The 26,288-nt window shown below is 25.3% G+C and overlaps 1 protein-coding gene across 1 annotated transcript in view; it reads right to left on the reverse strand.

Moving 5' to 3' along the window:
• Positions 1-26,288, reverse strand: part of LOC111612550 (Down syndrome cell adhesion molecule-like protein 1 homolog) — an 81,860-nt gene that overhangs the window by 43,643 nt on the left and 11,929 nt on the right. The window contains exons 7-16 of the mRNA XM_023353784.1: positions 25,418-25,537; positions 22,742-22,930; positions 22,146-22,293; positions 21,796-21,944; positions 21,014-21,145; positions 20,428-20,595; positions 19,809-19,879; positions 19,092-19,332; positions 18,447-18,545; positions 18,182-18,367 (exon numbers count right to left, since the gene is read on the reverse strand). Coding sequence (XP_023209552.1) covers positions 18,182-18,367; positions 18,447-18,545; positions 19,092-19,332; positions 19,809-19,879; positions 20,428-20,595; positions 21,014-21,145; positions 21,796-21,944; positions 22,146-22,293; positions 22,742-22,930; positions 25,418-25,537 — 1,503 coding nt within the window. The remainder of the gene's footprint in view (positions 1-18,181; positions 18,368-18,446; positions 18,546-19,091; positions 19,333-19,808; positions 19,880-20,427; positions 20,596-21,013; positions 21,146-21,795; positions 21,945-22,145; positions 22,294-22,741; positions 22,931-25,417; positions 25,538-26,288) is intronic.

Consider the following 26,288-nt stretch of genomic DNA (forward strand, 5'->3'; position numbering starts at 1 on the left):
GGGGGGTTGCGTCTCGATAGCTATAAGGGTGCGGGAGATATGGGGCTGAAAGTGGCTTTCTATTTCGAATGTTTTGTTCGAATTATAAAATTCGAATATTGGTTCGATTATAGAACGATTGTAAACGTTCCAGAAACGTTGAAAATAGTTCGTTTGACTTGACGTGAACAGGAGACGTTCAGAAATAGAATCGGGACCAGGTCCCTAATTAGTATGGAAACAGGGGACCTAATTCTTGCATTTCGTGAAAACGGGTAAGATTAACTATAATGTAATTATCTTAATCTTCACTATCGTTACTTTTTAAAAACCCAGCGAAGCGGGTCCTTGCAGCTAGATTCTAGATTACTTAGAAGAACAGTCTTTTATATATATAAAAAAACTATATTACATACAAATGTACGAACAAATAATAACTCAGCGAAGCGGGTCCTTGCAGCTAGTATAATATATAAAATAAAATATATAAATAAATAAGCCATCTGAATTACAATTTTTAATATATAAATAAACTAGCAGACCCCGCCACGCGTTGTTGTGGCTCAAAATGTAACTTATCTATTATAAATGTATAACACTTCCCCCGTGGGTGGGGGGAATTTTTCGAAAAATTTCTTCTTAGTGTACAGTACATTCTCTTGACGTACCCTATTAAAACGCAATCAAAAACGCAAAAATTCACATCTAAAATAGTATAAGTAGAAGCAGAGTTCTTTACCGTAAGCCTTAATCCTAACCATCTCCCTTCAGTGGGGGAATTTCGACATGTATATTATATAAAAACACGTGCGTATTCAAATGCAGCGTTGTGTCAAAATTTCAAAGGAATCGATAGGAACAAACGAACATTATATTTTTATTTATATAAATAGATGATCCGCTTTAGTCATTTTCACAGAAAAGCATAATGCTTCACAGAAAAGCAAACTTAGGGCGTCGTACTCGTAGCGCTATCTGTTGGACATAAAAGCCTTAACCTAGATTGTATATTTTAATTTATATGAATGTTTGACGGAATAATATACAGCCTATGTCCACCCTGAGGTTCCATTCTAAATATTGGTGAAAGAATTTTTGAAATCGGATGAGTAGTTTCGGAGATTACCTGCTGCAAACAAACTTACATACATACNGCATATGATTTACACAAAGGTTTATATTTTATTATTGGGCTGCAAATTGAAAAAATTGTACACCGATAAATTTTTACTGTCTTTCCTGAATCTCGAGTACGGAGTTAGATGAAAAACGAAACCAAATATGAAAACCTTAGGGGGACAGCAGGCCCTGATTAACTATATAAGAACTTCCGATGCAAACCGGAAATTACGTTATTTCAATTCGTAATTTTTTCTCTGAAAGGCCTTACATATATGACCGGCACGACTCTATTGTTAAAGGAAAAGTATGATGTACAGGGGCAAGTCACTACTAATTTAAAGTGGAGAGAATATATTTTAAATAAAATAAAATAATAATATGATTAAAAATTGCAGCCAGGCATTGTAAAGATGTCATAATACAGTAAATAATTGCTCGTTATTTATACTATTATGAGTTGATCAGACATCAAATAAATCTGTTTCTATACTAAAATAACGATTTTCATGCAAAATTATACAAAAAACTTATATATCACAAGGAAAACTAATGTTGACGACATTTTGGTAATTTTATTTTTAAAATTAAATTATCTAATTATACAGAAAATATTAACGAAAACTAACTACAGAATTGAATATAATATAAATAGATAATGCTGAGTAGCAATAATTTATTAGCAAATATAATATAAATTTTCAATTATTAACTAAATTTCTAAGCTATATTATGCGAATCATATCAATAATTATTAAATTTCATTTAATAAACAATTTTATATAATAATATCATCGCTAAATCTATTATTGTTTTATTTTAATTAAGGATCGCTTGAATATATTGTCTCTGCCATACGTCAATAGATAAAATTAAATAAATGTTGCATTAGTTTATAATTTACATCATTGATAACTTGGAAACTAATTTAAATTTTAATTTATAAAAATTCACTTTGTTGATATCAAATTCAATTATATTCAAACTAAATTTATTTACTCTTTATTATATTAAAAAGGTGCGTGAATAAAAATAACAGAAAATATTTTTATTCTTTGTGATTCAAAAGTAAGAATGAAATTAAATTTGACAGTTAAAATAAACAGAAAGCAGATATAAATTTAATTAATTATAGAAATTAAATAGATGTATGAGTTGCATTATAATTTCATTTAAGAACATAAAACTTTAAAAATTTATTTAAAAAATTTTGTGATTAAATTTAAGTAAAAATGTTTAGAATACAATATCTTTTAAGTCAGGATCTTTGTTAAAAATTTAACAAAGATTAATTTAAAAATAAAAATCTATAAATCAATCCTTCTACGTTATTTCTCAACGTAAACAAACAAAACATTTTAAATTTTACTTTTTAGGCATTTTTAATACCTTCTTGCAAATAACGAAGCACTGGTTTTAAACATTATATTAAGATATTGTTTCCAATTGTTTTTCATTAATTTTTATAATAATTCATTAGAAAATAAAACAATAGAAGTTTTAGTATTTTATGGGAAATGACAATTTTGTATCATGGTCGAACAAATAATGATTAGTAGTTTCAAAATATAAAATTAGAGATTTAATAACACTTTACTATAATTTTATTTAACTCAAAATAAATTAATTCGGATGAAGCATAAGACATTTTGAAAGCTAAAATGAAGTGCGCTAAAAATAAAAATGCATTTTGCATAGAAAAATTAAAATTACTTTAAAGTTTAATTATTTTGTGTTTAATTATATAGAATCGCATGTAAAACTCGAAATAGTAAAACCAGGTCTAGAGTACAGACTTTTGTGTGGATGAATTTGATGCCGCAATATCTTAATATATTCGTTAATATAAAGCTTATTAGATAATTGATACAATCATTATACATTTGGAAAATTTTATTGTTTTCAATCTAATATTTAATGATAATAAATTAATATTCACATAATAAGTTATTTGAATTTCATTATTATTAAAATAATCAAATCTATACAAAAAAAATTCGATAAGAAAACAGAAGTTTTGGAGATATTTCTGTTTATATTTGAAATCTGAAAAGAGAAGATAGAACGTGTTCCGAAATACTCAATTATATGGAAAAATAAAAGAAATTTATTGGCAGATCTTTCAGATGAAATTAATGTTTTCATACTTCAGTAGAATGCGAAAATATCAGTTTATCCTTCTAAAAACCTAAAAAAAAAAAAAAACTAAAGCCTTCTTAACAAATGGATTTCGATTTATAACGATAAATCACCATAATGGATCTAAATATTAGACGTTATTAGAAATTATTTTACGGGATTTTATGAAAGCTAATGAAAAAAAATTATTCATTCTATAAAAGTTAAATATTTCTACTCGATTTTAATAAATTTATTTTCATAGTATATTTAAATAATACTGTAATTTCCAATAAAACTTTATAGAGATGTAACTTCCTTGACTTTAAAATTTCTTTTATAAAAATTAAAATATATAACCATTCCAGAAGAGCATACTTCTATTTTTATACGATTTCTGATTTCTTTATCAATATTAACTTTTACTATCCTGAAATGTATTATCAATTTATCATAATAATTATTATTATCAAAGTTTCTAATCGAAATAATTTATATTTTTATTAGATTTATATTGCTTTTTCTTATTATTTTCTCAATTGTTTTGACTTTGTTCAAGTTTATTAAACATTTAATCTTAATATTATATATATTATAAAAAATTATTTTAATACACACAATGGTCATTATTTAAAACTAAATAAGAAATATTTTATTAGGTTAAATTTATTACTATAGATCTTCAAATCATGATCAGAATCTTCTCACGAGAAAAATACTAATGCTTGATAAGTCATTGCCAGGAGCGATCTAGAAACAGGAAAAACCACTAACCTACAGCCATTAAAATGTTGAAAACGCTAATCCAGTATTGTTCTGAAGCCCTAGAAAATCTTGAAGACTGATTAAAATATATAATTTTTAAGGCAATAAGAATGCAAAATATATAAAAAAGTTTTAATTAGATATCCGAATTAACTTTATTTCTCAGTAAATAGATTTTGAATTCACTCAATAATCCTAATAAAATCCATATTTTATTAAACATAAGTCGTCACCTTTGTCCCAAACTCATAATAAAAGATAAATAACAATATCACATGCATTTCAAATAGTGCTTGAAACCGCATCCTTTTGTATTCCGAAGCGATAAAAATCTCATTTTTAAATAAACAATAAGTTTTTTAATGTAAATTTAGGATTCTTCTATTGAATAATCATTAAAAATATGTAAAACCGATGTTGTACTTTTATTACATGTAACGAATATATATATTTTTAATTTTCTGCATAAAGTATACATTTTTATAAACGTTATACTTTATTTTGAAAATTTTTATGAGATTATGCGTAAATTCTTCCAATTATTTGAAATCCCTTAATATTATATTTTGATAAATAAATAATAAACATTAAAAAATTAATTTCTTTTTATTATTTTNGATGAGTAGTTTCGGAGATTACCTGCTGCAAACAAACTTACATACATACTTACAAACATTACCTCTTTATAATATTAGTATAGATAAACCGTCTGAACCATCCAAACCATATAAATAAACCATCTGAATTACAGTTTTTAATAAATATCACAACTAAAATAATTGTGCAAGTAGCAAAATATGTCATCTCTAATATTCGATTTCTGGAAATTATTACTGAAATCAAAATCAGGTTGCATTAATACAAAATTTCAATTACAGAATCCAGAATTAGTTTATCTCTTGATCTTAGATATTGACTAGGATCAAGGTAAAGCGTAATTTTGAATTCCATAATTGAAATCTAATACTAACTCTATCAGTAACATCAGCATTATTTGATACTCTGTAATAGGCATACTATATTATCCGTTTTCTAATTGTCAAATTTCAGTTATTCATTTTCTAATTGTCATTTTAATACTGGGCCTTCAGGCATATCAAATTCTGTTGAATAAAGATGTTATGAGGTAATGTTTCAGTTCAACGTATTAAGATTAATAACAAAAATTGCTTATACTAATAACTTCTCTATCAGAAAAGTTTTAAAATTATGTAATTATTTTAAAAGAATAAACTAAAATCAACTGAAAAATGAAAAAAAAACTTATTAAAAATTAGTGACGAAATTTTATACATATATGAAATAATTCATATGATAATTGTCTGAAAAGGAGTTTACAAGTTTCACTTTGAAAATCATATTTTGATATTAAGTCTATACAGATGGTATTTCAAATATTACCAAAATAAGATAATCAATCATACCGAAATATTAGTGTTTGTATAGAAAAAGTTTCTCTTAATTTGAAAGGAAATTTCTTCTTTTTTAATAAACTTTATACATACCAATTACACATATAGAATATTTTATGTTTTCTGACTATTATATAGTGTGATATACAGTATATACGGACTCTAAACGTTTGCAATTTAACATTGAACAGGCTACTGAAAGAAAAAGGTACGTTCATAAAACCGAAGGAGTTAAACGAATGTTTACCTAGCCGGTCATAAAATAACGGTGACGTTTACTATACAACAGTGATAACTAGTATTTTACTACATAAAGCATAAAGTACCGTTTGAATAGGGAATGAGATTCTTGCGTTTACAGTATTTCTGATAGGCGATATATGGCCTTCATGAGAACAATGTTTGGCAACCACTGCAATATATTTTTATCGTTTAATTTTTCTATTAGAGAAAAATGAGATATTAAATTTATAAAGAATTAATAATATATAATTATAAACACTTTTAATTCATAAATGCATTAATGAAATGAGCTTACATATAAATACTGACAAATTTTATTTTATTTTTTTTAAATTTTAAAGTACTAAATTTTATTCATTTCAGATAGCTCTGATTCGCAACATGGTTGACTAGCATGATTGAGAGGTAAGAATTGACACCTAAATCGATATTTCTACGAAAAATCCAAAGCGTCCAGATACAATTCGAATCCGGATATCCAGCCGTGAAATCGTCTAGCCGATTTAATAATGGATATACTTTGTAGGATAATAATAATAGATTAGTTCTCAATAATATTTTATACCAAGAATGTTTCACGCAATTAAATCTTTTTGATATGCAAATTTATTTCGTTTACCATAGTTTACTATGAAACTAAACTAACTCTTCGTTTGAAAGCTTCATTGTTTGCATATAGTATATTAACGATAAAAATAGCAATTTTTCAAAATAAATGTAAAGAAAACCTATAATCTTCAAAGCAAGGAAACAACAACTCTATAATTTAATGCAATAATAATAACTTTTAAATCTTCAATGGAATTGAAAAGACGTTGTGATAGATAAACTCGTTGTCATCTTCGTCAAGAAAGCATATGATAAAAGCGTAAAAATTAGTTGGAGCAAATCTAAGTTATTTTATATAGTAGAAAGGAAGGAGTTGCAAATTTAAAGGAAATGGATCGATTATATATTATAAATACTATAAATTTAAATTACACTGGTATATAAAAAAAGACGCAGAAGCTTCAGAGGTATGGAAGGCTAAAAATGTACCGTGAAAGATATATAAAAATCAGTGAAAGTTAACCTCCAAAATCTTTCTTATATGTACGAAATGTTACAAGAGGTACAAGAGTTGAAGGAATGACAAGTCTTTTTGCTAATCACACTCAGGGATGTAATTGGAAATAAAATTAGTTAAAATTTATACTCAAAATTTAAAATTAAATATATTCTTTCTATGATAGAATACTTGTAAGACGTTTGAGTTTTACAGTGAATGTTGTTATTATGGTAATGGAAGATTCTTGTTTTTTGAAATTTAGAATAATTTTGAAATTGTACTGTTGTTGATGGAACACTGGTCTCAAAATAGTTTCAATTAAAAAGTATTTTGATTTCTTGTAAAAGTTTTGAAAACTTATATTTTATTTCTATAATTTTTGTTTTAAAATTATTTTTGCAATAATTTAAAATATTACTCTATTCTACATAGCCGATTTGTTTTTTTTCCAGATTCCTATAGATATTAATATAAATTTTTATTGCATCGAATTTTTTAAAGCAGAATATGTTAAAATTATTTTATTCTACAACATCTGTGGTAAAATATAAAAAATCTTTTCGGCCAAATTAATGCCAAATATAAATTATATAAATGATTTGCAGAATTTAGTGAAGACGTGTTGCAATTTCACAAAATGTACACGCTAACCATTACCGATAATTGTTGCTCTAAACGTTAAGATTACTCTATCAAGCTTAATGATTCCATTTATCTCTATTTCCTGCTGGCTTTATTTTATGTAAAGAGATATATTCATTTCTTGGGCATGATGATTCAAAAATTAACGAAAAATGAAATAAAATCAAATATAAAAAATATAACGGAAATAGTTTTCGATTTTCACCTCATAATAAAATTTCAAATACTTTTACGGAAAATTTTTATTTTTAAACGAGCAATTATTTATTTTGACAATGTCATAATGCCGAGCTGCAGTTTTTTAGATCTCGATGTACAATGCCAGTAAAGTTTAAATGATGTGTCCGATTTTCGATCCGTCAAAAAGAACACCTTACGACTCCTTGAACACAAATTAAGTCTATTTATTTAACACTGTTTACAGAGATACACAGCAATCCATCTTGATTGTTGCTAACTACACTGTCTTAAGCTAGAATCGTTTCTCCTCACAGTCTTATACCCTGTTCGCACTGACCATTTCAATCTAGATTGTAATAAGATCGGCGACTGTGCCGGGGTGCAACCTCTTTCGACCGTTTAAATCTTGACTGAAACAAGATTCAATTGCGATCGACAGAAAAGAGTTTTTGAAACTAGATCCAGTCATAAGAAAATTCCCACAATCCCGCGCGTGCGAGAAAAACAAGATGGCTGAGGAACAAGTGTCGAGCTATCGAGAAATAAAAAAGATATTTGGAGAGACGATGAGATCTGGATATTCTTAGATAAATGGCAAGAAAAAGTATTAATTTCTAACAAAAACTTCCATTTTGTTCGTTGGTGTTCGTGACTTATCGCGTAGTTATGTCAGTTTTATTATTGCGTGCAATAACCGGGTTCTTCTCTAGCGGACTGCCTGTGCGAACAGCTCGACGTTCGACTGGCGACAGTTACAATGAAGTGCTCTGACGAGTGAAAACTTGACTTAGCTTGTCACTACTCAAAATCTCCAATACCCTTGATTTGTATTGTGTCTTACCTCAGAGGCAAGACACTCATTTTTTTTTAATGAGAATAAATGAGTGTCTTACCTCTGTACATCATACTTTTCCCGATAACAAGAGTCATACCAGTCATCTGTCTAATTATATTCCAAACAAAATATTTGAACTTAAACAACCTATAGTTAATCGGGGCCTCTGGCTAATGCATTTTTATGTCTGGTTTCGATTTTCATCTATCTGAATCCGTTCTCGAGATTGAGGAAGGATATGCAGGCAGACGATGCCAGCAGGAATGTATAGGTCTGCACTTTTAAAATTGCAATGAAACCTCTTGCAGCATAATTTTTAATTTTAGAGTCATCACAAAGTTAAGAATTAATTTTTAATTAATATTGTAGAAAGTACTATCGGTATAAAATTATTAATGCAAAATTTTCCATTTTTAGATCTCAAAAGCTAATTATCGATATAATACTATTAATATATCAACTTATCGTATTCAAATTAAAAATACAACAAAGCAATGTTATCAGTCATTGCAAGTTTCTATGAAAATATATCAAAGACTAAGTTTAATATTTATTTAGGATATTTTTGTTTTGATCTTAATTTCTTTCAGTAAGTTATATATTAAATTGACTTGCACTTAGAATATTTATTAACAAAATCAGTATTTTCCCTGTTATTATGTGAAAAGAAAATAATATTTTAATATATTTGTTTATTTTTCTGTNCAATTGTAATTACTTAAATTATTAATAAATGTCTCATAACTCTCGTGAGAAAAGACGAGATGAGAACGAGAGCGTTTGATGAACGTTAGTTCGAAACAAAGTTTGTCCTGTCTCTTTTTAACAAAAACGAGAAGCATAAACAAAGATAATTTATTACATAACAGTAACAATTTTGATTTCAAGTTATACCAGGAATCCTCAATTGCACATTTAAATTTTGTAACATTGGAAAACTGACGAACATCAGCATACACCTGTCTTGCCATGATTTCCCATAAGTTTTCTATTGGGTTTAGGTCAAAACATTTTTCAGGCCATTTCATAACATTCACATTTTGTTTCTGAAACCATTTATGAATGCCAATTCATAAATGGTTTCAGAAACAAAATGTGAATGTTATGAAATTGCCTGAATGGAATGAGTTGTCCTATTGAAATGTCTAATTTGGACCACCTGTCAATTCTGCTATAGTAAGGAGATGTTGTTCTAAGAAATCTTGATAATGTTCTGAACTCTGGCGTCCAGAAGTAAATGCTAGACTGGAAATTCCATTGAATCCAAATGCTCTCCACGTCATTATAGAGCCACAATCTTGTTGTCTGCTGTAAAACACAGGTCTTCTATTCTCAGATCATGCCACAAATAATTCTAGCCATCAGGACCATCTAAGTTCTACTTTTTTTCATCACTGAAGAATGTTACTTAACCATTCATCTTTCCACTGCACGCAGCTTTGGTCCATTCCAATCTTTCTTTAAGACGTTCAGGTTTGAGAGGTGGTTTTTTACACATCCTTGTTAATTTAATATAAAGATGTTTATTTATTATTTTGTGCACAATAATTTAAGAAATATTTAAGTTAGACTCACTTAAAACTTGTCTAACTGATAAATTTTGTCTAGATACCGGTCTAATAATACATTTTTCATCTGTGGGTGATGTTACTTTACGTAGACCTGAACGTGTTTCTTGTTTAATTTTTTTTTTTTTACTTGGCAAAACTTTATATATTCCTGAAGCAGAACGACCTATTTTGTTTAAAATTTCGGTAACTGAATGTCCAGTTGCTTTCAATCTCGAAATTTCAGTCACTTCTGAAAAAAATTGATTTTCTTTGAGCATCTTGATTTTTCTGTTATTTCTTTGTTAATTTCAAAAATAACCATATAAAAACGAGATTTTATAGTTAATACTCATAACTGATGTCATTAATTATAAATTTGTGTAGTAATTTGCTCAGAAACAAATAAAATATTATTATTATATAAACTTTTGGGACAGCAAAATTTAACAAAATTGCTATTATTCTAAGCATTTTAATAAGTACTGTATTAAATTTTAAAATTTATTATTTTAATGACATTTAGTATGATGTACTGTGATCTCATTTGTCTTATTAAATCAATCGAAAGTTCAAAATTTTAAAAGTTTTTTATAGAAAATCATTTTACCTAAAGTTTTGGAACAGAGCTTAAATCGCATAAATAATTTTTATTGACTAATTTTTATTACTAGTTTTAATTTCTGTTTTGCAAGTTATAATTACGTACATTACCGAATAATTTTAACTCAAAATATTAGTACCAATTTCATTCCTTTTATATAAAAATAAAGAATTTTTCATGTAAAATAAGAAAGTAAAAGTTTATATCAAGATACACGAAAGCTATACTTATTAAATAAAAAAAAAACATTTTATATGGTAAGATAATATAATAAATGGCTTTTGGTAATAAATTTCATAAAATATTTACCAGAGAACCATATTGTAAATATTTTTTCAAGTCAATTCAACAAAAATATTTTAAAAAAATTCTTATTGACTATATCAACATTTGAAAAACATTTTCTAAAATTACTTCTAAATTGATTCAATATAGACCATTCACAGACTTTTTTTAATGTATGAAAACATTAAAGTAATACATATGTCGGTTTTATTGATATAAAAATATCAATATAAAACATTAAATAAAACAGCCTAATAATCTATATTTAGAATAATATTATATATATATATATATAAAATATCAAATAATTCAAAATTTAATTATGAAAGTTTCTTGCTTAAAACTTTTTGCTAATTTTCTAATTGAGATTATCGTGTATGTATACATATAAAGACTATATATTTCTTATTATTCTTAAATTATTACATAATGAATAACTAACATACTAATACACATACATATATATATAGCGCAATATAGCAATACAAACAGGTGAAATAAGATTAACTTGACGAAATCAAGCTACCAGAAACAAACGTTTATTGCAGAAATAATTGATTTCAACAACATATTCATGTGAATTTTAAAAACTAAATTTAAGACACACAGTTATAGGATAATAGTGATGAAAATGCATTAATTAACTTATGATTGGAAATGAAATAAAACAGTAATAATCGAATCAAAAATACGAAAATTGAAAAATGTTCTTTAATATATTCGTGCAGTTGAAATATTTCAATCTAACTTTATATTTAATTAAACTCAGTATACATTAAGTCANATATTGTTTCCAATTGTTTTTCATTAATTTTTATAATAATTCATTAGAAAATAAAACAATAGAAGTTTTAGTATTTTATGGGAAATGACAATTTTGTATCATGGTCGAACAAATAATGATTAGTAGTTTCAAAATATAAAATTAGAGATTTAATAACACTTTACTATAATTTTATTTAACTCAAAATAAATTAATTCGGATGAAGCATAAGACATTTTGAAAGCTAAAATGAAGTGCGCTAAAAATAAAAATGCATTTTGCATAGAAAAATTAAAATTACTTTAAAGTTTAATTATTTTGTGTTTAATTATATAGAATCGCATGTAAAACTCGAAATAGTAAAACCAGGTCTAGAGTACAGACTTTTGTGTGGATGAATTTGATGCCGCAATATCTTAATATATTCGTTAATATAAAGCTTATTAGATAATTGATACAATCATTATACATTTGGAAAATTTTATTGTTTTCAATCTAATATTTAATGATAATAAATTAATATTCACATAATAAGTTATTTGAATTTCATTATTATTAAAATAATCAAATCTATACAAAAAAAATTCGATAAGAAAACAGAAGTTTTGGAGATATTTCTGTTTATATTTGAAATCTGAAAAGAGAAGATAGAACGTGTTCCGAAATACTCAATTATATGGAAAAATAAAAGAAATTTATTGGCAGATCTTTCAGATGAAATTAATGTTTTCATACTTCAGTAGAATGCGAAAATATCAGTTTATCCTTCTAAAAACCTAAAAAAAAAAAAAAACTAAAGCCTTCTTAACAAATGGATTTCGATTTATAACGATAAATCACCATAATGGATCTAAATATTAGACGTTATTAGAAATTATTTTACGGGATTTTATGAAAGCTAATGAAAAAAAATTATTCATTCTATAAAAGTTAAATATTTCTACTCGATTTTAATAAATTTATTTTCATAGTATATTTAAATAATACTGTAATTTCCAATAAAACTTTATAGAGATGTAACTTCCTTGACTTTAAAATTTCTTTTATAAAAATTAAAATATATAACCATTCCAGAAGAGCATACTTCTATTTTTATACGATTTCTGATTTCTTTATCAATATTAACTTTTACTATCCTGAAATGTATTATCAATTTATCATAATAATTATTATTATCAAAGTTTCTAATCGAAATAATTTATATTTTTATTAGATTTATATTGCTTTTTCTTATTATTTTCTCAATTGTTTTGACTTTGTTCAAGTTTATTAAACATTTAATCTTAATATTATATATATTATAAAAAATTATTTTAATACACACAATGGTCATTATTTAAAACTAAATAAGAAATATTTTATTAGGTTAAATTTATTACTATAGATCTTCAAATCATGATCAGAATCTTCTCACGAGAAAAATACTAATGCTTGATAAGTCATTGCCAGGAGCGATCTAGAAACAGGAAAAACCACTAACCTACAGCCATTAAAATGTTGAAAACGCTAATCCAGTATTGTTCTGAAGCCCTAGAAAATCTTGAAGACTGATTAAAATATATAATTTTTAAGGCAATAAGAATGCAAAATATATAAAAAAGTTTTAATTAGATATCCGAATTAACTTTATTTCTCAGTAAATAGATTTTGAATTCACTCAATAATCCTAATAAAATCCAAATTTTATTAAACATAAGTCGTCACCTTTGTCCCAAACTCATAATAAAAGATAAATAACAATATCACATGCATTTCAAATAGTGCTTGAAACCGCATCCTTTTGTATTCCGGAGCGATAAAAATCTCATTTTTAAATAAACAATAAGTTTTTTAATGTAAATTTAGGATTCTTCTATTGAATAATCATTAAAAATATGTAAAACCGATGTTGTACTTTTATTACATGCAACGAATATATATATTTTTAATTTTCTGCATAAAGTATACATTTTTATAAACGTTATACTTTATTTTGAAAATTTTTATGAGATTATGCGTAAATTCTTCCAATTATTTGAAATCCCTTAATATTATATTTTGATAAATAAATAATAAACATTAAAAAATTAATTTCTTTTTATTATTTTCTACTCTATATTATATTTTACTACATTGATATACTTATGTAGACACATCCAAGCATAACAAATATCATATTTAATAAATTTGTTATAATTTTCACAAAACAAATACAGAGTAAAAGTAATTTTGCAAAAACATTTGTTTTAAAAATAATTACTTCCTAATTAAATAAACAATATAAACAAATTAAATTGAAATGAATATTTAATAAGTTTAAAGTTAATTCTGTATTAATATAGGGCCTATATTTAAATATTAAATGAATATAAAACATATTTATATTTAATTAATTCTATATTATAAATTAATGTTTATATAATGTAATGTTATGTTTACTTTTTATAGATTAGTCTATATATAATGATTTTAATATATATGAGAATACAGAAATATTTTTATTAAGAACATATTCATATTCTTAATATAAAACATATTTCATAAATATTTTATGCAGTCCATAAAAGCTTTCAGATTATTTATAATTACAAATTTTATATTTGTATAATGTATGGTTTTTCTTTGAAATTGTGCGGATCCATATGTTTTTGATTTTTCCATTATATTTATAATATTTATTTTTGAGAAGTTTGTGAGGTGAAATAAAGAAATCTGAAGTAATTTAAATGTATATTCACAACAATCTTTATCCATAGCATCAAACATATTTCAAAAACAGAAGTTACTTAATAAACAACATTAGATAAAAGAGTAGTAATAAAAAAATAAATATCATATATTGAACCACTTAAAAAATACAGAAAAATTTTTGAAATTTATATAAATATAATATTGAGAATAGCATTGGATAGAGGAACCATATTTTACTTCTTGAATACAAACCATATATAAAAATACAGGAAATATAAAGTAATATATTTTATGTTTATAATTCAAAGAAAAGAGAAAATAATCATTTTAATTGAAGTTAAAATATTTAATATTCAAAATCCATAATATGCCAAAATATTGTATATGGTACTTTTAAAATTCATAAATACGTAAAGAAATACATCAAGAAGACTTGATGTTATTAATTATTTATGGCATCTAACTCTTAAGTTGCATGCCAAAAATACAGTGGCATATCTTTCAGATAGTTTTAAACATAGAAAAAAACATCTGTGATAATTGTTCCATTTGCAGAAATTACAGTAAATATTTTGTTATAATTTTCTATAATATTCATCGTAAGCTATACTTTTCCTGTGACCTAATAGAGTACCGTATTTTTATTCTTATAAGAGGCACCGGTGTATTGGACACACCACATTTTTCACGTCGATTTTTTGGAGGGATATTCTTCCCAGTGTAAGAAGCCTTTATCTTATAGGACGCATCCTAATTTTTACGTAAAGTTTGGGTATAAAAAAAGTGTGTCTTCGAAGGCAAAAAATACTGCTATACAATAAACATTATTACATATAATACATTACACAAACATTAAACATGAAATCCATTATCTCGTATAATATACATTAGCATTATTATTTAATTAGTAATGTAAATAATATATATTTAAATATGTTAATTTGGTCAACTCGACTAAAAGATCTAGAACTATAATATGACTCATTTAGCAATTGTATGCAGTGAAGTATAAATTTATTACCATAGTAATTAATTAAACAACTGTTATATCATTATATAAACAGATTCATTGTAATAAAAGTGATAGATTTTAAAATAAAGTTTAGTCTGAAAAAATTAATTAATCATTAAAAGCATATAAGTTAAAAGATTTTTAATAAATTATTTATTTTATTTTAGGGGTTGATTAAGCATTTCCACAATTATAACGGCAGTGAATATTTAGGTTAAAGTAAAATATCAAAAGTAATCAATATATCAAATCGATTTTAAGGTAATACGATACAAATATTTACAAATATTTCTTACAGCACCTAACGGAATAGTTTAGATTAGAATATTTTAAAATCTATAACTGAAAACTCGATATGGGAGTTTAAAAAATTAAATCTATTAATTTAATTTAAATCTATATCATTGTTTACATTAAAGATATGCAGAATTAACAGTTTAAATTAAAACATAACGTTAAAAAAATAAATGTTTGGCTAAGTAACAGCAAAATGTTTTAAAAGCTAAAAGCAATATTTTTGTATGATTTATTTTTATTCTTCTAGAACTTTTTCAAGTTATCATTAAAGTTATTTTTTATTACTTCACTAAATAATACTGTTTAGATAACAAAGTTCAAATTAATTTAATTAACATATAAAAAAATAATCCATATCAGACACAAATATTTACTTATACTTAATACTCTAATATATATATTTTTCCTTAAAAACATCTCTTCTATAATCAGACAGAAAGTAAAATAAATTACTTTAACAGATAAAAAAAAAGCAATTGAGAAAATATCATTATTATTATTTTATCTAAAGTTTATTTTTGAAAAGCTGTATTAATATGATGTAAATGTAGAAATATGGTGTATAGCAATTTTTTGACATATGAAAGTAATTTGTTATTCGCAAAAATAATATAACAGTTTATTTTACGCAGTCGGCCCAACCCAAAGTTTGTCAATAAAGACGATTAGAGAATGTATTTATTATCTAAAATTTTTTACAATGCTTTAATAAAGAAAACTTTTGAATAATGAAAATTTTGTTTGTTTCCATACAAACAAAATACATTTACTCATCATTATTCTTAGTCAACAATAACTTAGGTAATGTAAACAAACAATGTTAGCCATTAATATGTCATATCGTTTTACAAATAAAAAAAGTTATTTAATTCTAAAATGTTTGTTTTCATTCATTTATATAACAATTTTCTTTTCGAATTAACAAATATTCTATATACACGTGTTTTTTATTGTTTCAAAATTTTTGGGCTGCAATATGAAAAAATTGTAGACCTATAAATTCTTACTGTAGTTCGTCCATCTTTCCTTAATCTCGAGGAAAAAGTTAGATAGATGGAATATTTAATGAAATATGAAAACCTTAGGGGCAAGAGGCCTCAATTAACTATATAAGAAATTCTAATGCAAACCGTTTATTTCAATTCGTAAAGTTTCGTCTGAAAGGTGTTAGATAGATGACCGGCACAACTGTATTGTTAAAGAAAAAGTATGATGTTCAGGAACACGCCACTGTTAATTTGAGTAGAGAGCATATAGTTTAAATTATATAAATTTAAAATATGATTAAAAATTGAAGCCCGGCATTGTGACGATGTCACAATAAATAATTGCTCGTTTAGATTTTAATTATGTAATTTATTGTAGATTTCAAATATATAAATATGTTCAAAAGTTTTAAATTTATTAATTAATTGAATCGACACATAAATCATCTACACACGACCTCATATTAATATCATAATTTTTAATACTTTTTTTTATTTAGAATCTCAGTTAACCGGCACCCGTGGAGATTTATAGGTACCAGACAAATAAAGTTTCTGTTTACTATTAAAAGCAGGCCTAATTAATACTATACTATACCAGAAATTCTATATTGACTTGATATTAATATTGAAATACAGCAATAAAACACAAATTAAGATAAACTTAATTTAGCGCAGTTTTATTATATTAATAAAAACAGTTTTGTGAATGTATTGTACAACTTTAGTTAAACGGTATTCGGAAACAAACGTGCTGTGCTTAGCGTGGGCTTACTTACTATGGGTGCGCCATGTTTAAACTTCCGTTTCCGCTAGAAATTGATTTTATTTTAATTTTTATTTAAAACATTATTTCTTTGATTTTTTGCCAGTTGCTTGAGTTCCGGTTAACGGAGAGTCTGCTGTATTCAATGATGATTTCGCTGCATTATTTTATACAGCAGTAATTTATTTTTGAAATTTATACCTTTATTCTATATACATTTTTTAAATTTTAATAATAAATATTATAATACAAATTACATTACATAAGAAGTAATATACATAACTATAAAAAACATAGTATTATTTTTTGTACAGTATTTTGCACATTTATTTAATACAATATATTATATAAGATAGTAGTTTTTCATTTTTTCTTACCCTTTTTAATTATTNTCCGTTCGACTGTTCATCCAGTAATACAATATCTTATGTATTTCTAAACCAATTTGGAGAAAAGTTATGCGATTTAAGGAATCTCTCAATGAAAACTTGAAGGTTGTTCAAGGATAAATATATTAAATAATTAATAAACAATTAATTTATTGCGGTGCAATTTTCAAATTGCAGACCTATACATTCCCACTATCTTCGTTGCGTATGTCTGTCTGTCTGTCTATCTGTCCTTTGTTAATCTCGAGAAAGGAGTTAGATAGATAAAAATCGAGAGCAAATATGGAAAGCTTAGGAGTCATAGTCCCATAAACGAATTTCCTTTCTGGACCATACGTCATATAATTTTTTTAAATTAAAATTCTTTTATTGATTTCAAGGTTATTTAATATATTTAATACGTAAGATCATGTAATTATATCATCTTACGTATTAAACACTACTGTGACTGCGCGCCCTCTACTGATGACTTTAATTATTATTGTTGAAATAATAACAATTAAAAGGAAATTTATACAAACCAGTTCCATTAGTTTTCCCAGTGACGAGATCACTTTGTTCTCCTTTTCCAATAGAATTGAAAGCGGTGAGAATAAAATGATATTTTGCACCACACCTAAGATGACATATTACAAAATTCCTAGTTTTATTAGATAATTGGACTTCTTCCCAATTACCATGTTCCCATTTATGACGCAAAATATAACCTAGTAAATGAAAATAAATTAATCAGAGATATGTCGAATGTAATTTTACGTAATAAAATATGTTTATTAAGCATTCTACCTGTAACTGGGTTACCATCTAAACTGTCAACATTCCACGATATTGTGATACAGGAGTTATTCACGTATTTAACATAGAGGGGAGGAGATCTGGGCGGATCTGAAATTATGAGATATCATTAGTCCAGTACTAAGCATCAAACTGTCCGAGTTTTATCGTAATTACCTCTTTCGATGTCTGGCACGACTGAGATAACAACTTTTACCGAACGGTGCAATTATATGTGATCCGCAGACCAGAAGATAACATAGAGCGTTAATGTTACCTTCAAACATTTATACTTTAACTAATATTGAATGGCTATCGTCTGATTACAGTAGCCAGAAGGAACGATGATATCTAAGTTAAAATTAAGCTATTGGATGTACTTTTACAGTGTTTTTATTACACTTTTTTATGTATCGTTAAATATAGTAAGATACTTTACGGTAAAATATAAAGTTTTAGATATTAATGTTTTATATTTTCGATTCTAACAAAGCTGCAAACTTCCATTGAAAGCCTTTAGTGATTTTTGAACCCGCAATGTTAATGTTTAAACAGCAATCGAGTAAAAATCAGTTAATAAATAATAAATGTCCGTTCTCTCTATTAAAAATTAATGTTAAGTCTACAAATGACTGAAGGGAATTCTTAAAAACTTACCATTTTCTAATGTCTGAACAGTCACATCGTCTGAAGGTGGACCTGTACCTTTGCTATTAAATGCTTGAACTATTATACTGTATTTGGTATTCCGTCTTAAATTAGTTAAATGACTTTCTTCTAAAAATTCATCTCCTTTAAAATCTAATGTTTTGTAAACATAGGTATCTTGGGATTGAAGTACTTTATAACCAACGTAATAGCCCTTGAGAATTCCAAAATGGAGATCTTTACGTGGTGGCTGCAAAGTTTAATCGTAGGAAATTGTAAAAATCGTATATATAACTATAAAACTCATATATATGTGTGTGTAACTTTTAGTTTTATTTTTAAAAAATTAATTTTATTTAATCAATAATTAAAACAAAGATGTGAAACTAACATGTTTTCTAAGATTGGATGTTTGAAAGACATATTTATTGGGAAAATCCGTTGATTTTCATTAGTAAAAATATTATTTTTATTGCAAAATAAAACTTGATAAATTTCGTATTTACATAGACAATTAAAAAATAATTTACTACTATTCAATTATTAGTTCAATTATTATTTCATTATTTCCATGAAAGAAATTCTGCGTGACAAATTATAAAACATGTTAATTACACTAATCACAACACTATAATAGTACAAATGAACAAACTAAAGTTACCATAATCCAAACATAAAAATCTCTTATTCAAAAACTAAATTTTTTTTGCACACACATTGTTGTACCTTCCAGGTCACTTTTACAGATTGGGATCCTGTGGGGTACGCTCTCACTTTCTGTGGTGGTCCTCCAGGAGCTACACCAAACAATAAAAAATGGATTGAAACGAACAGTTTAGATAAATATCCTTTTTCTTAAAAGAGATTTTCGAAATTTAAGTATTATGCCGTATATACAAGTAAAAAGGTTTCCTTTAAATATCAATTTTATGAGGGGGATATTCTTTCCAAACGATTTGTCAAAGTCAGTGAACTATTCAAGGAGGGATTCTTGCAACAAATGCAACGAATTGAATTTAGATTGAAAAAACTTTCCTCCTATTTTAAAACGCAACTCTTTTATGGATAAAAATTTATCATTTCATAGAAAATGGATATGGAAACATTCGAAAAGAATTTTGATAAATTAGAAAAATAACTGAAAATATTTTCTTCGATGTATTTAAATGATGAATAGAAAAATATAAATTAATCGTTCTCTTACTATATTTTCAAACAAATTATTTTTATGACTTTTATAAATGAGACTATATATAATAGATACATAAAAGAATAAATTTGTATAGCATATGTTGCGGTCATAAATTATAAACGTGTTCTTTAACGTTTCTTTATTATACTGTACCTTCTTCGTCTGTGTGCACTCGAACGTAAGGACTGCTCTCGCTTTTTCCTAAACTGTTGACTGCAGACACGCGAAAATGATAAGTTGTAACAGGGAGTAACCCACGTACAGTTACTGAAGTTTCTGTACCCGGTACAGTAACATTAGCCGGCTTATGGTGCCATCTATCTGCAAGATATAAAAACTATTTATTTTCCACTAAATTTTACTCTATATTATTATAATAAACTTTTTACAGATTTATCAATTTTATCAATATTTAAAAATTACTGATATAGTTAGTTTTTAAAAGTAACCTATATGTAGGCTTATAAATTTATATAAGTTGCTTTTAGTAATAATATAATTAAATTTGTATCTGTAATATTAATTTAAAATGTTACGATTTATATATGATATTACTACATAAAGATAATTTCATAAATAGTGAATAATTTTAATAAAAAGTAAGTTATAAAATTTCCTATTTCTGCCGGCAGATGGCGAGATGTGTCTCTGATACTACAGCTTTAATAAATAATAGAATTATTTTAAAAAATATAAATTTTATTTAATTAAAACAAAATGTAATGGTTTTAGATGGTACCTTTCTCTTCTTTATATTGAAGAATGTATTCTGTTATTTGGCTGTTACCACTATAAGGAGCCGTCCAGGTTATTTTTGCATTTCTGCTTGTGTACTCGAGGACTTTTACATCTTGAGGACTGTCGGGGGGTTCTGTAAACAGAAAAAGTGAGTAGATCATTTATCCTTTTATTGTTATATGGGTCTTTCTAATAAATGTCACCAGATCGTCTTTAGGGAATACAAATGACTATTGATCACGATTAGTTAGAATTAGAGAGAAATTGTTCAGAAGGTCGATTTAATTTGTTCTTCCATCAGGAAAGATTGCACTACTTTCGATAAATCAATACTGGTATGGATAATTCAACAAGTAATAATTGATGCAGTGTTTGATTTGAAAAATTTATCTAAAAACTTTAATGGTATAATTCATTTACCTAATCATTATATTAAACTTGTACGTTTATAATTTCAACATTTATATTGAATTGAAATTATTAATTTTATAGTACTGTATTACATCCGTAACTTATCGACGTTTATTAATTAATTACAGTTTATTAGTAATAATTTATAATAAATGGTAATTATACCCTTTATATGTTATCATAGTCATAACGAGGACTAAGATAATAGATTCATTTGTTATTAGATTCATAAACTTAATGACAGTAAACAATAGATTACAAGTGTATTGTTTTGAAATTTTTAATAGTATAAAGATATAACTTTTTGAGATTTTTATCATATTATGCTACGATTTACTCTATAAATTACGGAATATTTAAATGTCAACTCACCTTGCATAATAAGTTGCAGGTTAGTGTCATCTTGACCGAAAGTATTGGAAGCAATACAAGTAAACAAAGCGGAATCTCTTCTATCCGCTCTGTGTATAGTAATTTCAGAAATAATGCCGTTAGATAAAACTTTTTCTTTAACTTCGTATCTGCGAAAAGAGAAAAAGGAAATGTCAAATTAGTTGACATCTGAAAGAAAACAACAAATACTTAGAACAAATTTGATTTTTATAAATTCAGTTAAAGGAAAAACAAATGCCTAGTATTATATTTGTTATCTTTCTAGAATCTGATCGAATCAAATCGTATGCGTTACTTAATATTCTATTTAATTTTTAGTAAAACATCACCTGGGATCACTCTGGGGACGAAATTGTTGTTTATCTTTCAACCATGAAATTGTTATTGGTCGATCTCCAATAGCTTCACATTTTAATTTAGCATCGTGTCCCTTTCGTACGGTTTCTGCTCTAAATTTTAACCTAAAATGAGCAGCAACTGAAAAATATTTTCAAATATTTTAAAAACATTTCTAGAAACTTAAATCACATATTTTCTTGTTCTTAATATTGCTTAAAGTTAGCCAAATTTCATTGGATAGTGCGTAAATTTATAGAAAATTTTAATTGTAAATTAATTATTTGTAAAATTAAAAAAAAATAAGAATATTTTTTAGATATTTTAAGTAAGTTTCAATAGTTAAATATAATTATTATTTTTGTCAATTAGTGGGTAAATTTAGGTCACTCAAGTTAATTATATAAATGTTAAATATACCAATTAGAATAAACTTTGCCAGAAATAATATAAGATTAATTTAATTATATTGAAGTTTCCAAACATATTTAAATTTGTCTCAAGTTTTAATTATTATTTAATGTCCTCGGAATTAAAAATTCCATTAGTGAGGACTTGACACATTCTTAATGAATGCCGTATAACTTACCATGCACGGTGAGTTTTATGACTTTGCTTAGTCCTTGACCAATACCATTGGATGCTTGACAGAGATAGTATCCCATATCAGCCTCTTCTGTATTATGTATAGCTAAGGAGCCATTCTCAAAAACATGAAGGTGCGAACTACTACTTATTGGCATAAATTCTCCTGGTATATCTCCAGTTATATTAAATCCTGTTTAAAATATAACTACAGTATTATAACTATTCATTTTTCTTTTAAGAAAGATCTTACTTTATTTATAAATTATATAAATGAAATTTACAAGCATGTATAATTAAATCAATTATTTTTAATTTTAAAAAATTGTGTAGTCTTTATTACAATTATTATTTCAAGAATAATTTATATAATTATTTTAGTAATTCTAGAATTTCAGATTTAAAAAATGTTCGGTTTATATTGGGTTGTAACACATTTATCAAGTAATCCTTAATTGTCAGTGATAACTAGAAACCCGATAAGGTTGCAATTGCTTTCATGACCTCTCCAGGATTGTGTTCTTCTGTTGATTGAAATCAGGTAAATCCAAATCAATAGCAAACACTGTTGTTGGGACAAATCCAATATTTTTTCCTATCTTCACTTACTAATCTCGATGGTTTATTAATGTATTAAATTACATTTATTTTATACTGTATATAAAGAGCTTGTTATTTCATACTTTAAAATAATTAATTTTTATTAATATTTATTTGTATTTAATAATTTTATTCAAATTTTAAAAAAAATAAAAAAAAAAACAATTATATTAACCCATGCTTAATGATTAATTTACGAAAAATAATATCAAGATGAATTTCAGCTTCATTATAGGAAAATGATATTCGATATCTTAAATAAAGATTAATTGGCATTCGCATTAATTAAAATTAATAAAATACCACATTTGAGACTGTTAGGTTAATTAGTTTAGTAACAGAGCGGTATCTAAGGTTACAATTCTATACTTAAGGCTCATATCGCAATAACATTATACGCTATTGAGTAATTCATATAAAATTCATAAAGATCTAAATCAACAATGAATCAAAATTTCATATCTAAAATATTACAATAATACTTGAGATAAATTGCTGGCTTTCTATTGCTTTCGTCCATTAGCAAAGTAGTTTAATGAGACAGTATTTTAACGAACACACAATAAGGATGTTTCCGTTTGCTTTATGAATGATTTTCTTGGTTGTTAACTAAAGTGGCATTATTAAACTTCTTAAAAAATACAATTTTATAAAGATTTTTATATAATATGATTTAGAAATTAAATAAAATTATAAAGCCAGATGCTTAATTTTTATTCCTAATTAGTCTTTTAACTTTCTTCTATTTTTGCGACTTAAAATACTTTTGAAAAATTTTGTTAAAAGTACTTTATTCTTAATAAACTACTTTTAAATATAACTTAAGCTCTTTAAATGCTGTTTTACTCCATCTCTAGAGAATATCAACGTACTTAAACAACGATTTAAGTAATAAATTCTATTTACAAGAGAAAGCCTCTTGCTATCAATTTAGATAAATATTATTAAAGTCTACAACTACAGACTGTTTATTTTAAGACGGGTTTTCTTCTAAAACAAGGATCTATTATTAATAATAAAAAATACTTTCTTTCAAAAGAATAATTTAGAATTTTTCCTCGCTATGAAAATGGAAAGTTATGCTAATGATGTATGTATATATTATATTTGGCTATTCGTATGTATAAACTTTTTAATATATAAAGAATAAATGTTATTTATATGCACGCGAATGTAGTGTAATAAATTTCGAGATAGTTCTTAAAAATTTCTTCATGATCTACTTTATAATGAAATTCTTTACAACGTTGCATGACATGCCAAAATTATTTATTCAATAACCACTCCCGTTTTAAAATATCTTTAATTTCTATTTAAATTACATTACTTCAAATATTATTATAAAATCAAAACAGTGCTAAATAAGAGTATAAATTTCATATTTTTTTATATTTTATATTAAGAGATAGTACTGTACATAATCAATTTATTTGCAATTATAATAAACTAATGTAGTCACTTATATTAAAATTATAATAATTATATTATAGAATTTACAGCTTTTTTTCTAAATTTTAATTTTTATAGCTTAAAAAGTTATTCACTTAAATAATTTAAACTTAATTACAGTGAATATTAAGCATTTAATATATTGTTAAAGATAATATCTTATTGATAATCAATATAATTTTGATAGAAAAAACTTTATGTTTGTTCAATGACAACTGATATTTTCCATGTTAAACTTATCATGAGCTAATGCATTTTTATGATCTAATACAAGATACAATATCTATAGAGGCCAAGTAGAGATTCTCTACGAAGAGAAATTATCAGCTATTTCCTTTATGACTCATCTTTCAGCTAATTACAAATTAAGCTTTAGTTATATCTTAAAATAGATGTGAACAGTAACAACGTAAAAGGATACAAATATATTAATAAACATAAAAAATATGATTAATTAAACGCTATATTAATATATTAAAAATTGCCGAATATAGAAAACTATAAACTGAGTTTTATAGTGAAAATAGCAAATCAACGTCATTAATTAACTTTAATCGTGCATTACGTATAATCATTTTAACTTTAAACAATTAATTAATATGTATTATGAGGTTATAATATTAATAAATACCTTCTGATTTAGTCCATCTCATTCTTGGTGGTGGAAATCCTGTAGCTTGGCAATCTATTACAGCTACTCTTCCTTTTATTACATTTGTATCTGTTGGTTCTAGTTTCCAACGTGGAGGAACTACAAATTCAAATGCCACAGAAGATTAAGTAATGAAAATTAACAATTTTAATCTAAAAATATAGCAAATATTTTAGTAAATTATTGAAAATCATTTCCAATAAAAATTAGCTTTTGTAAGGACTCTCTTTTTCTCTTCAATGGAAATAATTTTAAAATGAAATTAATCAATAATAAAGATTTTTCTACATATTTTTGTTTAATATTTTTGTATGACTATGATTACTACTAGTGCTGAACGTCGGGATTTTTTTAATACTCGGGTACATAAGTACAGTACCTGGAATCTTCAAGTACCTATTTAAAAGATTACGTACAGTACAGTACAGAACTTTAAAAAAAATATATTGAAGCGAGCAAAAGTATTAAAAAACTAATTAGTAAAATGATTATAATTTAGTATATCTAGCAGTTTTTAATTGAAATCGTTTCCTAACGAATTACTATTACTTCCAATTTTTAAAGGATCAGTCCAGTTTTACAAAATAAACTTTTAAATTAAATTTTGAAAATATATTTTTCTAATTAAAATTTTTAATTAGAAAAAGATACTGTTTTTTCATTNAGATATCACTTTAAAGAAATTCAAAATTTAAAAAATACTTTTCAGTGAATTTTTATATTAAAATTAAGCTTAAATATTATTTCTTTTTCAATTTAGAACATAATTTAATCTCTAAAATCTAGTTTTCGAATCAAAGCCATACCATGAATTACCATTGTTGCAGTGTGGCTAACTGAACCTCCAGCA

The sequence above is a fragment of the Centruroides sculpturatus genome, unplaced genomic scaffold, assembly GCF_000671375.1.
Source record: "Centruroides sculpturatus isolate CEXI.00-Female unplaced genomic scaffold, Cexi_2.0 scaffold3, whole genome shotgun sequence".
Classification (NCBI taxonomy): Eukaryota; Metazoa; Arthropoda; class Arachnida; order Scorpiones; family Buthidae; genus Centruroides; species Centruroides sculpturatus.